Source organism: Trachinotus anak, unplaced genomic scaffold, assembly GCF_046630095.1.
Source record: "Trachinotus anak isolate AG129_WGS33_773 ecotype Australia unplaced genomic scaffold, CSIRO_AGI_Tana_v1 ptg000001l, whole genome shotgun sequence".
Lineage (NCBI taxonomy): Eukaryota > Metazoa > Chordata > Actinopteri > Carangiformes > Carangidae > Trachinotus > Trachinotus anak.
Genome location: NW_027273852.1, coordinates 13,547,648 through 13,565,143, shown reverse-complemented (window position 1 = coordinate 13,565,143; position 17,496 = coordinate 13,547,648). Strand labels below are relative to the sequence as shown.

General features: G+C 40.7%; 1 protein-coding gene across 9 annotated transcripts in view; it reads left to right on the top strand.

The window, feature by feature from the left end:
• LOC139621690 (target of Nesh-SH3) overlaps positions 1 to 17,286 on the top strand; it is a 31,176-nt gene extending 13,890 nt beyond the window's left edge. For 2 of the 9 annotated variants that reach the window (XM_071478503.1, XM_071478496.1), the window contains 12 exons: positions 5,379 to 5,567; positions 6,335 to 6,403; positions 9,239 to 9,301; positions 10,445 to 10,567; positions 10,928 to 11,017; positions 11,181 to 11,390; positions 12,176 to 12,281; positions 12,960 to 13,039; positions 13,793 to 13,822; positions 13,968 to 14,126; positions 14,632 to 14,754; positions 16,072 to 17,286. In XM_071478503.1, the coding sequence (XP_071334604.1) occupies positions 5,379 to 5,567; positions 6,335 to 6,403; positions 9,239 to 9,301; positions 10,445 to 10,567; positions 10,928 to 11,017; positions 11,181 to 11,390; positions 12,176 to 12,281; positions 12,960 to 13,039; positions 13,793 to 13,822; positions 13,968 to 14,126; positions 14,632 to 14,754; positions 16,072 to 16,187 (1,358 nt within the window). In that variant the 3' untranslated portion in view covers positions 16,188 to 17,286. Of the gene's footprint in view, positions 1 to 111; positions 190 to 2,279; positions 4,425 to 4,891; positions 4,955 to 5,378; positions 5,568 to 6,334; positions 6,404 to 9,238; positions 9,302 to 10,444; positions 10,568 to 10,927; positions 11,018 to 11,180; positions 11,391 to 12,175; positions 12,282 to 12,959; positions 13,040 to 13,792; positions 13,823 to 13,967; positions 14,127 to 14,631; positions 14,755 to 16,071 lie in introns of all 9 variants that reach the window. The other 7 variants (XM_071478465.1, XM_071478457.1, XM_071478478.1 and 4 more) reach the window with 7 other exon arrangements.
• The last annotated feature ends 210 nt before the right edge of the window (positions 17,287 to 17,496 follow it).

Sequence of the window (17,496 nt, the reverse complement as noted above, 5' to 3'; positions counted from 1 at the left end):
CCCTGCTGGAAATTTCAGCTCATCATTTACTGTACATGCACTATTTTTTTGTACATTCTGTAGGGTTATAACGTCTCTCCAAGGTCTATTAACATACACTATATTTCTCAGCTACAACCACAGCTTCTAGACAGGAATCTCTGTCGACCCCTGGACCCACACTGCCCGTGGTCACCAAACAGCCAATCGGTAAACAGTGAATCATAGTTATTTTTGAAAAAGCTTCACGGCTCTCACTGCGGCTGCAATCATAGACTTGGTGGACTGTAATTGAGAGGCTGTCAGTGCTATACAGTGTTCTTTGTAATTAGCTGCATGAGTAAAAGTGGCATGCTTTGAGTAAGTACAATAGCTCAGCCCTCCCTGTGGAAAGCAGCTGATGGTGTCAGCTATTTGGGTTGCAATCAGTGTAAGATAGGTAGCCTTGGCTGCATGGCATTTTAGTAAAACAACAAAGCTTGAAAGGATTCTTAATGATGGTTTTAAGGATCTGTTTTTTCAGTAATTTTTACAATGACTGATTTGCACGATATAATCTACACAATTTAATCACAGGAAATTGCTTGAATCGGAAATCTGTTGCACAAGCCCATTAGCCAAAAGTACTGTAGAGGACCATTCCCAGTCCTTGAGAAAGAGTTGACTTTTAGCCAGCACTGAGAAATTTGTTAGGTGCTGCTTAAACAATGCCATTTCCATCTCAGTCACACCTGAATATATCCATTGTCTTTCTTAGTTTTCCTGTATTTGCCTCTCATTTCTATGCCTATTAAAAAATGTAGCAAATTTCTTTTTGTATTATAAGTAAGATCATTCATCGAGATTTGTGCTGATTACAAACCTTAGGCTTTTGCTTTCAATGCAATGCAGGAGATGGTGTGAAGTCTGCATGAGAAAACTGCATGCACCAGACATCCCTCTCTCTCCAACAGGAACTTGAACAGAATATCTCAGAACATCCCTTCTTCTTTTCTTGAACCTGTGTTACCCTGTCGTCCTGTGTCCCCTTCTCCATCATTTTTCTGTTATTATATTTGCAAGTAACCTAAGTTCTTATTAAACACAGCAAAAGCCCTGCCCTACAGATACAACATCCCAATTCAGGGCCTGGATACGACTGATTACAACCAAATAGGAATTTCAAGTACAGCCTGAATTTGGAGAACGCAACTTTTTATCCACAGTCCAAATTGGATTGGCAATGCTGGACAGGTGATCCCTGTCAACTCATGATGTCAGGAAATAGGACTACATATTTACCAGGCATTCATATTTAGACAGTCCCATAATGAGCTGAAATTAAACTGTAAGCTTAGCATCCAATTTGGTATTTTATGGTGCTTTGTTTAGCATTTGAGGGCAGCTTTCTAGTGATGAAGATGAAGTTAATGACTTTAAAATGAACAAGGAGTACCTCAAAGTACCATAGTCTTGGCTTTGAGGCTAGGCTGTTTCATCTGGGGGAAAGGCTCAGGCTGAGGTTGTTGGAAGGACCCATTTTAATGAGCTGCAGTGTTTGCAGGATCCAGTCCCTGAATTTACATACATACATATATTATTTATTTATTTATTTATTTTATATGTCTAGGCAATATATAGATGCACTTTAGACATAACATGGCATTTAATTTGAGTAGATGCTCTAAGTGCCTGGAATACCATGTTATCTATTGTGTGATTAGCCTTCTTGCTGTATTTATCACTCTCTTCCTTTCTTATGTATTTATTTTCTTCCTTTACTTTTCTGTCATTCTCTCCCACTGAGGTGAATATCTGATCAGATTGAACAATCCATCAACAATTTAGAATAGTCATCAAAATCACAGCAAGCCATCAATCAGCAACTATAAAACCCTTATGTGTCGTAGTATCTTAGAGGCACAGCCAATGGATTTGGATGGCTGTCACTCACAGGCATCCTGGACCTGGTAACTGAGTCTGCCTGTAGTAACACGGCTGTTACATTGCAAATACCTCCATATGGTCTGTCTGCCTTTGAAATTGGACCCCCTCTATCGGACTCTTGCCAGTCGTGAGTTATTGTTTAAACTGTGCTTCAGTCCAAGATCAGCTTTGTGAGTTCTTGGGCCAGTAGCTGTTGGCACTTCTGCTGATCTAAATTTCAGCTGTTCCCAAACTGCTTTTGTCTTGCTTTCATAATTTTCTAGATAATATAACAATATTTGTTTTATTTCATTTTGTAAAGGATCTTTTCCTGCAGAATATTATATTTTACAGCACAGTATTGTGGCTTCATGGCCATATTTTCTCTCTCTTAGACAACCCAGGAGGAGGAGACCTCTCCAGATCTGTATTGCCTCCTTTCCTGGAAGTACCATTAGCTCCTAAGCTCCATCATCCACCACACACTACACCCACCACGGCGTCCGTGCCTTTCCCACGGACAAATGCATATAAACATGGAGGGCACCCTCTGAGTCAACCACAACAAAAGCCCGTTGCACAGCCTTTACCAAACCCGCAACTCCAGCCACACTATCAACCACCACAACCAAAGTCCCATTCCCAACAACCTCAACTAAAACCCCATGGGAAGGCTCTGCCTCAACCAAAACCCTATTCCCAAACTCAACCACAATCACAACCCCAATTAACTTCCCAGCCCATATCCCAGACACAGCTACAGCCTGAACCAAAATCTCAGCCCGTACTTAAGACCCAACCACAGCCCAAACCAAAATCTCAGCCGATACCTAAATCCCAACCTCAACCCATACCAACATCCAAGCCTGTACCCCAGACCCAACCACAACTACAAAAACCATCTCAGCTCAGACCCCGGACTCAGTCTAAACCACAACCAAAATCTCATCCCATACCCAAGACCCAACCAGAACCCGAACCAACATTTGAGCCTGTACCTGTGACCCAACCACAACCTCAACCATCATCTCAGCTCATACCCCAGACTCAACCTCCAGTACGACCAAGATCCCAGCACATACCCCAGACTCAATTTCAACCACAACCCCAACAACCATCCCAGCTGGTACTCCAGACCAAACCACAACCAGAACCAACATTCAAGCCTATACCCCAGACCCAACCACAATCCCAACCAACATCCCAGGTTATACGCCAGACTCAACCTCAACAACAACCAACCTCAAAGTTCATACCCCGGTCTCAACCTCCAGCACAACCAAGATCCCAGCTCATACCCCAGACTCAACTTCAACCACAACCCCATCCACTATCCCAGCTGGTGCCCCAGACCAAACCACTACCAGAACCAACATCCAAGCCTGTACCCCAGACCCAACCACAATCCCAACCAACATCCCAGGTTATACGCCAGACTCAACCTCAACCAACATCAAAGTTCATACCCCAGACCCAACCTCAATTACAACCCCAACCAACATCCCAGCTCATAACTGAGAGTCAACCCCAACCCCAACCCCAAGCCCAACCAACATCTCAGCCCATATCCCAAACCCTAAGTCAAACAAAACCTGAAGCACCACCCCAGCCCAAACTCCACACCCAGCCTCAGTCACATCAGCCAAAGCTACATCTCAGTTCACAGCCTAAAACCACAACCCACCCCCAGGTAGATCCACAACCTCAACCAACACCACAGCCCAAACACCAGGCCCAGCATCAAACACAACCTCAACTAAAGACCCAGATCCAACTTCAATTGCAAATTCAACCAACTCCCCAGTCCACACCCATGGTACATCCCCACACACCTCAAATAAAACCCCAACACATACCTCATACCCAGCAAGCTCTACCAAAGATTCATTTCCAGCCCCAAACACAACCTCAATCTACACCTCAGCCACAAACCCAAACACAGCCTCAACCAAAGACTGACCCACAGCCTCAGCTGACCATCAAGCAGCAACCTAAGGCACAGCCAACATCTAAACCAAAGATAATGTTTTTCCAACCCAACCCTGAGATACAGCCTCTACCAAAGAGCCAATCTAAGCCCAAAACACAGCCTCAACCAAAGAACAAACCCAAGCCCCAATCACCACCTCAGCCAAAAATACAGCCAGGGCCTCAACCACTAGCTCAGCCAAAAAAGCAACCAAAACCTCAACCGCAACCTCAATCAGAAAAGCAGCTAAAACCTCAACCAAAAAGGCAACCAAAACTTCAATCAAAGGCCCAAACCAGTGACCAACAACAAACTCAGCCAAAAACACAGACACAGCCCCAATCACAACCTCTTACAAAGACCCAGACCCAACCCATACCTCATTCTCAACCCAGTCGCCAACCACGTCCTCCCCCAAAGACCCAGGCTCAATCCCAACCTGAACCTCTACCCGAGCCACACCCTGCATCTAGGCCCCAACCACAACCTCAAGCTGGGCTTCCATTTCAGCCTCAGACCAGGACCTACTCTGATCCCACCAAGGTCAGCCCAAGGCAGACAGTCCCTACGGGTAAAGACCCTACATTTTGCCATAAGCAAATTAAGCATTAAGACCTTATCTCAAATTACATTTTAAATGGGGCATATTCATTGAAATTTTGGTTGGATTTGAGTTTTTACAGAACACAAAATCAGATAGTTATTGTCAGAATCCAGTTAATGAATTCCGCATCTTTTCTGGTAATCTCAATGAATTGGTTAAAATATAAAACATGATTATGGGCCTTAGTTGGTAAAACAAACTGAGCTTATATACGCTTGTGATATCTAAATTGGTCTTCCAGTGTGAGTAGATGTAAGCATTTCCCCCTAATGGCTATTATGATCAGAATAAAGACCCTTTCTAGCTACACTGATATAAACCAACAACTATCTCTTTGTGTTTTAACCAAGGGTAGGATATGCCCCCTTTAAAAGTCAATAATATTTTCATATACATTTGATCTTAGATTAAAAAGTGAGTTTTCTTTCATACAGCTCCTAGTCCACCAGAAGAGGGCAAGCCTCTACCAAGACCTGCCCTGGCTACAGAGAAAGCCGGTAGTTACAATCATGCTAAACACCATGACATGTTTGTCGCATTACCATCACTGCTTTTTCGTCAAGCCACGTGGAAGCTCAGTGCTTTCAGTTGTACTTAAAACCACTGGATGATGCCACTGCTTCCCCATCTCCATCTCCATCTCACCACCCTACACACTCCACCCAATCATTATCCCTGCCTCTATATGTGCCTCCATTTTCAGTCTAGCACAGTCACCTCACCCCTGCCCACTCACAACAAGAGCAGTCTGGCTAACTTTTGATCTCATTTATGTCTCTCTGTCATTTCATTCATTGTCCACTCCTCTACATTCTTTTTCACTGATGTGCTCTATCATTTATTCCATTTAGGTAAAGCTGTCAAGCTCTGAAGAGGATCATCCCTAACCTAACCTCCCCAATTGCCTTTCTGCACATGTAGGTACTGGCGTCCTCAGGTCATCCATTGCTGAAGTTCCTCGTTCTCCCATTAGCTCATCAGTTCCTGCAGCAGGAAGAAACACCACGCTGTCTCGCACGCGGGTTCCTACTCATTCCACTCGTACTGGTGTCAGACCAATCTCTCCATCCAAGACATTCACCTCCTCTCACAGCTCCAGCACAGCGGGGGGTAATGGAGTATTCATTTCCCTTCCTCTCATTCCCTCTTCCCAAGCAACTACCTCAGGTCATCCTCTCCTGTCAGCACTCTCTCATGCTTTTGTCCGCAGCTGTGTATCTACAGGAGAAGACAAACAAACTAATGGCTCTTGATTTAGCACATGATCTCCATTTGGATGCATACAATAGACATTTGAATGCTTGTGCCTTTCTCCTTCCCTAGCTCAATCTTCTGCTTCAACTCCTCTCATGGTCCATATGTTCTCCACGCTATGCCACATGTGTTCGGTGTGTATTTCACACCTTTACCACGAGCAGCAGTGGCGTCTCTGGGGTCAGGATCGTTAACATGATTTACAGTCCTTCATGCTGGCCGGGTGGGAAGTTTAGCCACAGCACTGGCCAGGACACACCACATTTTACACCAACTATGCCAAGCCAAGCACTGTGCAGACAGTACAGCCGCTGCAGCCAGTCTCTCTTTTTTCCTTCTCCCCTCTGTTTCTCTTCCACTCTCAAACACACTTGCAAACTCCCCAAAGATCTACAGAGGGACAGAAAGTCAGAAATGTCAAGAGATAAAGTCAGTTCCATATGTATATCTAGAACATCTGTAAAAACAGGCTGAAAACATGAACAAGTCTCAAGCTTTATTGTCATTGACAGTGGAGAGTAGGAAAAGTGAGAAAATGCATTGTGAGACACAAAAAGCATTTTTTCTTTCTGACTTTCTTCTGACACAAAACATTTTTATAACAGACCTTTTTCTCCCTCCAGCAGCTGATGGGGCGCATCATAGGGGCAATGCTCTTCCTAAACCTGTGGTGTGGTCCAAAGAAAATCCTGGTAAAGACAAACCAAGATGATCACCTTTTCAGTGTTCCTCATTCACTAACATGAGAGGCACTGTTATGTCCCATCCCAAGTCACGTTCATCTTCGCTTTTGTCACAATCCTCGTGTGCTCTGTGACTTTTCAACTTGTCTGTCAATGTGATGTTTTTGTGTCTGTTGCGGCCTGTGTTGTCCAATATGTATAGTCGTATTTGCTTATACTTGACTGAGACTGAAGCTCTATATCATTCTAATTTTGGTAAAAACCTATCCTTCCACATTATTTAATCTATTGCACATATGGATCTGTAATCAGGAAATAGTTTGAATTAATCTGAGAATAGCTTTAGCCTACTTGTTGTGAAAGGTGAATGTGGTTTGCCCTTTTTTTGGTCAATCACATTGTTTCCATTCTGCCAGACAGGCTTAGTTAATTAGAGTAATCAAATCCATCTCAAGTAGTAATGCAAACCACCACATCTTATTAATTGTTATGCTCTGCTCACTCCTCGTCGTTGGGAGTTGTGAAGACAGGTTTTGCTTCAGTCCCATGTCACAGCTGGTGTGTGTTATTTCTGGAAACTTGGACGGTTTCAGAGGTCTTCAAGGAGTCGCAAGACTCTCTGGAAGCAACTCTACAAAAACGAATAGTTGTTCTGCCTGCCACCCTGCACACACAAGCACAAAGCTCCTAGTTTGACTGTTAGACTGTTTTCAAAAAGACGTAATCATCACATAGCTCACCTTCCTGCCTCCACGAGGTAAATGACATGCGACTCAATTATTACTTCTTATACCAAACATCACTCTGCAACTGCTTTGTACACAAAAGCAGGTACAGAGTGTGCTTTTGGCAAACGTGAATTAGAGCGTGTCCTCGACAGTTTTATAGAGCTCTGTTTCACATTGGCATTTCAAATTGAAATTGTTTCAAGGCTCTGCTTGTAGTTGACTGCAGTGTGAAAAGGACATTGTCCATCTATGAAATCTGAGTGTGGCACTATGTTGCATTTGCAGTGAGGCACTAGTATATTTTATTTATTTATTTATTTGATAAGGACAGTACATTGTAATAAACATCAGTACAAAATATATAATTTAAACATGCACATTTACATCGGTAGTCCCCAGACAGATAATATAAAACAAAAACCTTTACAAGCCACAGTACAAAGTATTGTGGCTTAAGTACACAAATAAAAAGACAAATACATTTTGCTGCATACTGAGTTAAAAATTATCACAGATCTGGTATATGTACAGATCTAATATATACTCTAAATCTGTTTTGATCGCATGTATTTTCATATTCTCGCCCTGGAAATGAAGTTATCTGACGGAAACCAGCGCTCACAACACGGCCTGCAGTTTGAGTAGTTTATCGAGAGACAGCAAGCAAAACACACCCTCTGTAGAGACTGTAGAGCTGTGACCAGATCATATCATATACATTGTAGACATACATATTGTTGACATCACATCTTATCACTTTACACTACAATGCTGTGTTTTCCTTCCCTGCCCAGTTAACCATGACATCACCTTTTTTGAGCTGTCATTCTTCATACTTCACGTACCCCTGTCTTATGTATTTGCATATATTGTGACTGGCATTTAAATTACTTCATCTACATATTGTGTGACTTTATATATGAACATATGTTGGTCATTAGCTGTCAGCTATGCCATGTGTAAGACAGAGGCTCTACTTGAGTGTATAATTGCAGATGTTGTTTCAGTTTGTCTTGATAGCCTCAGTTCTTTGATGCCAGAGATCACTGACAAATGCTGACAAGGGAGAGGTCAGCTCCGGGGAGGAGGAAACATATCCAAGAGAAATGTTTTTGGGGTGTTTTCAGACAATTACAGAATCTCGTCAACAAAATTACCATTAATGAATCTCTTAGATAAGAAAATGACAAATGGTGAAGGGAGTGGATGCTCTGGAAATGAACTGTTCTCTTAAAATGGAATATCTCCAAGCGATGAAAAGTAACAGAAATTTAAAGGACTCAAGCCTTCCAGAGCTTCTCCACCTCCTCTAAGATATCACAACAAAGATTTAGGAAGATTATGCTTGTTTAGTGGCATTAAATCATGGCAGAACCCTCACATTGAGAAATCTGAGTCAGACAGTTTGTAACAATGGTGTTTTCATCACAAAGCCGGGCTCTTCCTTGTGATTACTTTTCCAGTTCACCTAATCCAATTCATTTTTTGATTTCATTAAAGCAGTTTTAGAATGAAAGTGATCTGGTTCTTATCTCATAGCTTGGCTTGATCTTTATTTTATGGTATTTTTTGTGGTCTAAGGATTCTTTGGAAAATTTTTTGGTCAAACTGCATCAGATCCAAAAGAATTTTCATAGACAGGAGTCAAAATCATAGAAAAATTGACTGGACCTGATACCTTGGTTTCCTGTTTAAGATTCTCCTGGGATATTTAAAGTTATTCTTCTTGGGATTTTAGGAAGAGTGGCTAAAGCAATGTTTATTGTTTCAAGGTTATCGAGCAGTGACTGGTTTTCATTAGTTAACGTCCATGGCAGTGTTTTGTGGCACCACTTCACAAAGTGACTTTTCAGCGTTTCACATGCAATGTGCCTGGCTTTATGTGCTTCATTGTTGCTTTTGTTATGCCTGTGTTTGTACTCATTTGCACTCATTCAAACCTAGAAATGTTTGTTTATGAATCTATAAACTTGATACTCTTTCATTGCACTATTATAATAACCAACAGCACTTTTTTCAGTACTGTATCTCTTTTTCAGTGCCAACCACCTGCTGTTCTGTTTCAGTTGGGATTTTTAATCTGAAATGGCCTCTTGTTTCCCATGATTCCCTGCAGTTCTGCATCCCCCTATTCCTGTCAACAAGAGACCCAACCTGGTGGGGAAACCCAGTGACCATGGTGAGGGCAACAGTGATTGATGTACTGACCACTAAATAATGCTGCACCTTGTATACTGTATACTTGTATACTGAGGGGAAGATGTGACTTAAGCTGCTTCTTAAAAAAGTGGCTCTCAAATATTTTCTTTGCGACACTCCTTAAATTAAGAAAATATTTTATGCCCCCCATTCCTCTGTAAAGCAATTCAATTTTTGCTAATCATTTACCATATTGGAAATATAAGTAATAAAACAAGCCAAGTTATTTTATATTCATCTGGAAAATATGCAAGTCAAAGGAATAGCTTGACATTTTGGGAAATAGCTTTATTTGCTTTCCGACCAAGAGTTAGATGAGAAGATTGATACCACTCGCTGGAGTCAGGAGCTGGTTAGCCTAGCTTAACACAACAACTGGAAGCAGGAGGAAACCAGAGCCAGGCTAGAGCCAGAGCCAGGCTAGCTGTTTTCACCTGTTTTCCTTTTCTTTTCTGCTAAAAATCAGACCATCTTGTTGTTTTTATAGCCATGTTACTGTGAAAGCGCCCTTTTTGTTTATTCGTCCCACATGATTTATTCAACTTTATTGTAAACTTTACTTCCACGTCACATTTTCGCACAAGGTCGAATAAGTCTTGGCTGCAATGCCTCTACACCCTTCACAGTTTCAGAAACACTGTCTTAAGTGGTTTTCTGCAAATAAATAAAAAAGGGGTTACAAATCTCACAAGAGCTTGCAATGAATTGTACAGTGTGTACTAATGCACAACAACAGCGTTTATCTTAACAGAGCAGCTCATCTCAGCTGCCTCGTTGCAAAGGCTTTTTCTGAACTTCACTGTTTTCACATAAGTGTTCTTGTGTGCACAAAGTTTGTGTGCGTGTTCATGTGTGTGAATAATATGTGCATGGTTCTGAGCATCTGGGCATACCTTGGTCTCAGCAGATGTATTCTGGCAGACCTTTTTCCCCTTTAAATAACACAAGAGATATTACTCAACAAACAATCTCTGATCTTGCAGCAGCCAGGAAGAAAGGCCACTGAGTTGTTCAGTGAAGATGGCCAGAGCAGATGGACCACAACTGTGTGTGAGACTGTGAGTCAGATGATGAGAAGGGTGAAGAACTGATCTCTTCTCCTCCTACTCATCTCTGTCCTCAGATAAACCCATGGACCTGAAACAAGGAGAGAAGGAGGCCATCTTGAAGCCATTCCCTTTGGTCACAGCCAAGCCCAAGCAAGAGCGCAGACAGCAGACAACCACCTCTATCCCAGCACTAAACAGTACGAGTGACACAAGTTGTAATGTGTCTTTAGAGGAGCTGCTTTTATACATTGATATCAAATTGAGTACCTCCATGAGTATTTGAAAATATGTGACTGCAAAAGCTATGTGTGAAATTACATGTCAATTTGTGCACATTGATAATACTCTGGATATACTGGAGATAAAGCTTGCAGGTACAATAAGAGAAAGAAAACTGTTTTAATATTAAGGGCCAGCCTGAGAGCAGGCCACTGCAGGTGCTGGGCGGGCTGGCGGTTCCCCAGGGCCAGAGCTGCAAAAATGAGGACAGAGAGAGCTGCCAGGGACTGCTGGCACATCAACCTAACGCTAACTCCTCTCTCCTGTTTCCTTTTCAGGCAGCCGTTTTGACATATATGAAAACTCATCCATATTCAGGCCCCTGCCTGCGTCAGAAGTAGACATTATGGGCAAGAAGCGCTTTGTAGGTAAGAACTCATCTGAGCCACTTTACATCTCCTCTGCAGGTTTAAAGCCTTCACATCAGCTCTTTAGCAACACTGCTCACTGCTAAACAATGAATAAATAAAATGGTGGAAAAGGTAGCACGCATAAATGAATAACTGCTGTTTTTATTATACCTGTCTGCAGCTCCCCATGTGATCTATAAGACAGATAAGAAGCCAGATGAGCCATGCTCAATCACCTCCTCCCTTGCTTATTTCCCTGATGAGGAGGGCAGTGATCAGAATGTGACCGGCCCTCCCCGTATACCGCCCTCCAACCTCACTGTGGTTACTGTTGAGGGCTGCCCATCTTTTGTCATTCTTGACTGGCAGAAAACCGACAATGAGACCAGAGGTACAGTACATGCAAACATGCTAATCCTATGTGCTAATAATTTTAAAGCCTTACAGAGCTAGGGTTTGCTCTCTGCTTCCTAATCTCCCTATGTCGGTGAGTTTTCAGGGTTTGACTTGCATCGAGGTGATACTAGTCTAGCTTTGTGATGAGTACTTCCCTGGACAGTCAGTTAATCGCTTAGAGAAAATTTTCATGTCTGACAAAGTGTGGCCATAGATCACAATAAGCCATACCTTATAAAGTGTTGTAACCATTTGCTTGTAAATAGTTTGTAACTAGTGGCTGAATATAATAGTAATATATTAATGCTTTATAGATTTATAACAAGCAACTTCCTCCCGAAGAATTTGCTTTGTCTTTTTATCTATCCCCTAATTATTTAAAAAGACCCTCTGATATGCCATTTAACAAAAACAGCTAAAATTTCATTATAATTATTAGTAACTTGTTAAGTTACAGTGGCAACTTACTGATCTCTGAAGCATTAACATGATTTCCTAATCATTTGTAAAGCTAACATGTTAACCAGTTACTAGACGGTGGTAACTGATAGATCATGTTTAGATGCTTTGGAGGCCTTCTAATATCAGACCCCAATTCCCCAACCCCAAATCTCATATCCTGCCTCTCTCATGAAAATACCTCACCCTATTCAAAATTTACATTTTGATTTGTCATTTTCAACTGGTAACAAAGTAATGAGGATGAACAATTTGCAGCTGCTCAAATATAAAATTGTGTTGTTAGTAGCACCCTCAGGATTTTTCTGCCTCCTATTTCAGAGTATGAAGTTGTATCCACCACGAAAGGACCACATGGAGAGGAGGTGTCCATACTGACGACCAACCAGACACACACGGCCGTGGAGAATCTAAAACCGGAGAGCAGGTTTGTGTCTTAGACATCACTATGTCGGAAAGACAGGAACGATGCTGCCATTTCAATTTCTTCCTTCAGACTTCCAGTTCAGATACTCTTGCTGTGCACACTGCCAGGTTTACATTACTGTAAGGTTGTCTAAATAAACCCTTCACTTAATGAAAACTGTATGCTTGAACTACTGGATGATTACATTAGTAAGGGTCCCTGCTGCAAGAGAGAGCCAGGTAATAAATTGGACTGAGGAGCTGTCAGTGAGCTACTTTTAAGGGTTTGTTCAGAGTCATTTGTGCTCTTGCAGCTCATGCAGTGAATCAAAATGGACAAAGTGACACAAAAGCTGAGGAAATATGGGTGGAGAGGGTCACTGGGTTTTTAATTAGATCTCAGCATCTGGAGTCTCAAAACTCACCAGAACCCGCCCCTGGGCTGAGTTTTCTGTCCCAGATTTTGCCAGGACATCTGAACGCAGCACGTGGAATAACCATCAGCTCTGTGTGTGTATGTGTCTGTGTGTGTGTGTGTGAGAGAGAGAGAAAGCGTGTGACCCATAGTTAGCCGTCAGAGGAATGAAAATATGTGTCCCAGATCTGGAGCTGGGAGGAATTCAGATTGAAAAGTTTGGTTCATTTCCTTCTTTGTGTATGTAACTCAAATTCCTTGTACTTAATATGTATTCTATTTCAGTTACGAATTCAAAGTAACGCCAAAGAATGAGCTGGGAACAGGACCGTCCAGTGACCCTGTGTCTTTTAGCACAGAATCAGGCAAGTTTGACAAACTAATCCACCAAAGTCATGCTAGTGGATAACTCTGAAGTGTTTCTTCTGACATTAGAGACTGATTGCATGTTAATGCCACTGTACATGTTGTTAATTATGAGGCAGTGATTAGCATTGCTTTGAATGTCAGAGGGTGAGCTGTTAGGCAGTTGTTAGTCTAATGATTTCAACATGGCACTGAGGTGTGACTGATTAAGACCCTAGGGTCTTGTCAGCTCACCAGATGTCCTCTGAGGCTCATTTCTAACAGATGTAAATCATCCACCTGGGGATCAGAGCGCTATGAACAAAGTTAAATTTGCACCAGTCATAAGGCAGCTAAAGTATAGCCCTGAGTTGTTCAAATGTTGTGTTCTTAAACTCACAATAGCAACACAGAGAAGGGAATGCTTTGGTTAATTGGCCTCTTGCCCTTATGCAATCAAAGCCCAGCCTTTTGGATCCAAACATTGTCAATATTAAAACAAATTAGCTCTGATACAGGTCTAGATTTGTCCAGCAGAACAAATCAAGATGTCTCATCACTCCCCCCTGTCGCCAAATGCTTGCTCTTTGCGGGAACTGCTGGGTTTTTCTCTATAATAAAGTCTCGACCTTACCCTGTTAAGTGCCTTGAGATAATGTATATTATGATTTGGTGCTATACAAATGAAATTGAATTGAATTGAATTGAACTGTGTGTTAATGCTAAATTGTTCTGATGATGTTATTCATTGTAACTTTCTTTCACATTTGTAGCTGATCCACGAGTGAGTGAACATGTTTCAGGTAAATATTGTCTTTCTTTTTCTTATTATTTGTATGAACCAATTAAGTTGAACTTTTTAAAATTCTCTTTTCTCTAGTTTTTGATTGTTTTTACTCAGATAGATTACTATTTATTAAACCTTTTCTTCTAATGATTTCATCACAGGCAAAGATGCCATCTGGACTCAGTTCCCATTTAAAGCTGACGCCTACTCTGAATGCAGTGGAAAGCAGTATGTGAAGAGAACCTGGTACCGAAAGTTTGTAGGGATCCAGCTCTGCAACTCCCTGAGATACAAGATCTACCTGAGTGACTCGCTCAATGGTAATGACACTGAAACGTGACCACAATAAAGCAGCTGCTTAGGGTCCTTCGGGACCACCAGAAAATTACAAATCACTTTGGAAAACATTACAGCAATGTCAGATATTCTGGAACTTGTTTTAGTTATATAACAGTGCCTTTTTTGGCATCAGTATGCAAACGGTTTTATGCATCTGAAGGATCCAAATTGACCCTGTGAGGAACATTTATTGAAGAATGTGATTTCAACAAAAGATCCATATAGTAGTTACTGTCAGCTGTATCGAACAATCTCATCAGCATGTTTCACACTTGTCATGGAGTCCATATTGGCTTAAAAGTTAAAATTTAAAGTAATTTTTTTTACCCAACATGAAACAAGGATTCCTGAGGTAAATCTGTGGTAATAAATAATGTTGCCTTGATGGTAAATGCTAAAATCAATGCTAGATTTGAAGACCAGTCATGTGACATGATTTTTTTAATAGCCAAGTACTTAAAGTTACTACCTCTTCCATCTCTTTAGGGAAGTTCTACAACATTGGAGATCAGACGGGGCATGGTGAGGACCATTGTCAATTTGTAGACTCCTTCCTGGATGGGCGGACCGGCACCCAGCTGTTTGCTGACGAGCTACCAAACAGGCTAGGTATTTTGGTTTTGACCAATAACACAATCATTCAGTATCTTTCATTATGTGGATTGTGATTGTTATAGCGACAAAAACACATATTGCAGCCTCAGCAGTTGGGATTCAGATTGTGCCAAAGCACAACTGCATGATATGTGTTGCAGTATGCTACACTTTTCATAGACCGATGTAAAGCATTTAATTCTCTTGATCACAATCTCTGATCTAGAACTATCTCTTTTAGAAAACTCAGGCACTAGTTTCAAATGGTGCCAAATCAAGTGCTCTTAAAGTTACTAAAGGTGTCCCACAAGGATTTGTTCTTGGTCCTCTTTATTCATCATATACATAAACAATATCAGTCCTGCCACTCCAAATTTTAATGTTAATTTTTTACTGATGATACTATTTTATTTTTCTTCTCTTCATCTGGCCATTGCAAATTTATACTCTGCTCTTGATACATTTCATATATCCTTTAGCAAATATAAATTTGTTTTAAGTTCTAAAAAAACACAATTTATGATACTCTCAAGGACACTTAAGGGTGTACAGTCTGTTTTAATCCATGCTGTCCTGTCATCTCAGATTAAAATTGCTGAGTGTAATAAATACTGACTGGACACTAAACTCACCTTCAAGACTCACATGGAACACCTGACAAGCAGACTAAAGGTTTTTTTGTATAGAAACTACTCTTGCTTTTGCTAGTCAGTTTGCTGGTTTCAGGAACTCTGCTCCAAACAAATGAAATGAGCTACAGAAAACATTGAAACTGAAATCTATCATTTCACTTGAGGATTTTGAAAGACTATACTTTTCTTAATATAAAAGTATTGCAGCTTGTGCGTGTGAATTGTCTGTATATATTTAAATTTTATGTTCACTCTTTCACACCGGTATCTCTTGAAAAAGACATTACAATCTTAATGAGACTAGCCGATCAAAAAAAATAAAATATATTAAATTAAATATATTGATAAATAAATAGAACTTTGTCCAGTGAGTAATGCCCTCAGGCCGGCATTACAGTGTACCCCTTAGGAGAATGAACTGCTACTCCAAGTCCTTCATTCCTTCTGCTATCAGCCTACTAAACAGTGACAGTTGTCATTTTATTATTTAAATTATTTAGTCATTTCATGAATTGTAACAAATGTGTTATTTCAATCTATTTTAAATTTTTTTTTAACGTATTTATTTTCCTGTGAGTTTTGAAGTTGAGTGTATGGACTGGGTAAGCTGCAAAGGAATTGCCCTTCTTGGGATGATAAAGTTGTCTGAATATGAATCTGAATCTGAAAGACTCTCATCCTTCCTCTGTCTTCATACCAGGATTCTACAGAGCAATGAGACAGGAACCTGTCAGCTTTGGAGAGATTGGAGGAAAGTCACATGTTACCTATGTAGGCTGGTATGAATGTGGCACACCCATACCTGGAAAGTGGTAAAACCCCACAGAGCTATCCAGGAGGATGACTTCCTAGGTGGTACTGGGAAGAAGAAGAAGAAGAAGAAGAAGAAGAAGAAGAAGAAGAAGAAGAAGAAGAAGAAGAAGAAGAAGAAGAAGAAGAAGAAGAAGAAGACGCCTGTCTAGGCCTGAAGGGAGGTGGGCCTTTCTTTCATGTTACCATGGACACTGTAGATGGGTGTGTCTGTTTGAACACAGCCTACTCTCCTGAACCTCTATAGGACTATTAGGTGTCACAAAACTCTATTGAGTGCATTTGTAATATTGGATCCAATTTCTCTATTTATCGAAAATGTCACGACAGAGAAAAGAGTGCAGGAGTTTAAGTGAACCAAAATGTTGAATATGCAGTAATCACAGAGAAAATGTTGGGAAGCTGGCTCCCAAAGTATAATGATGTGTATGATATTATTTATCAAGGGTTTGTTACTGAATATTCTGTGTGCTCGGGCTTTTGAGATAACAAAGTAAAAATTGTTCCCAGTACTTGCATGTCTGTGAGCACACATATTGCTCATTTGTATACAGAACGTTGCAAATCATACTTTCATTGTACATTTGGACTATGTAAAATACAAGTACATACAGACATGCAGAATCGACTTTCTGCTGGCCCTAAGGGATTATTAGCAGTTGCAGTTTGCACAGTATTAAAATTTTGTTCATATATGTATATGGTGTGAAATACAGTATGTGTACCAGTGATCACAGATAGTTTGATACATTACAGGTAAAAAATAAAACAGTTTTAGCCAAATTGTAAGAAAGCCAAAGTTTGAGCCCAAAATTTCTATGGGGTCAGAATTTTGTATTTTTCATGCCCATGCAGTCCTGTATTTTATAAAAGAATAAAATATATATATATGTAAAAATAGAAATAAATAAACTGAGCTTCAGTGTGGAAATGGCATAATCAAATGACATAATTTATGTTTTTGTGTTCAAACATACTTCAAAGTGTACATAAAACTTTAAATCAATGGCGAGAAATTACCTGGGTTTTTCCACATCTGTCATAACTGCAGTTGTTTTTGATGCACCATGTATGTTTGCAGCAATAAATCTTGTTTTTATATTTACTGATATTCATTTCCATTTGACTTCAGTGCCTTTTATGGCAAATGAAGGGTTTGACATTTTAGGAAATACAATTATTTGCTTTCTTGCCAAGAGTTGAGATGAGACGGTCGATGTGCATGCTCACATTTGTTCATTAAACTTAGCACAAAGACCAGAAACAACTAGTCTGGCTCTGTCAACAATCTCTGTCTACCAGCGGTAAAGTTTAA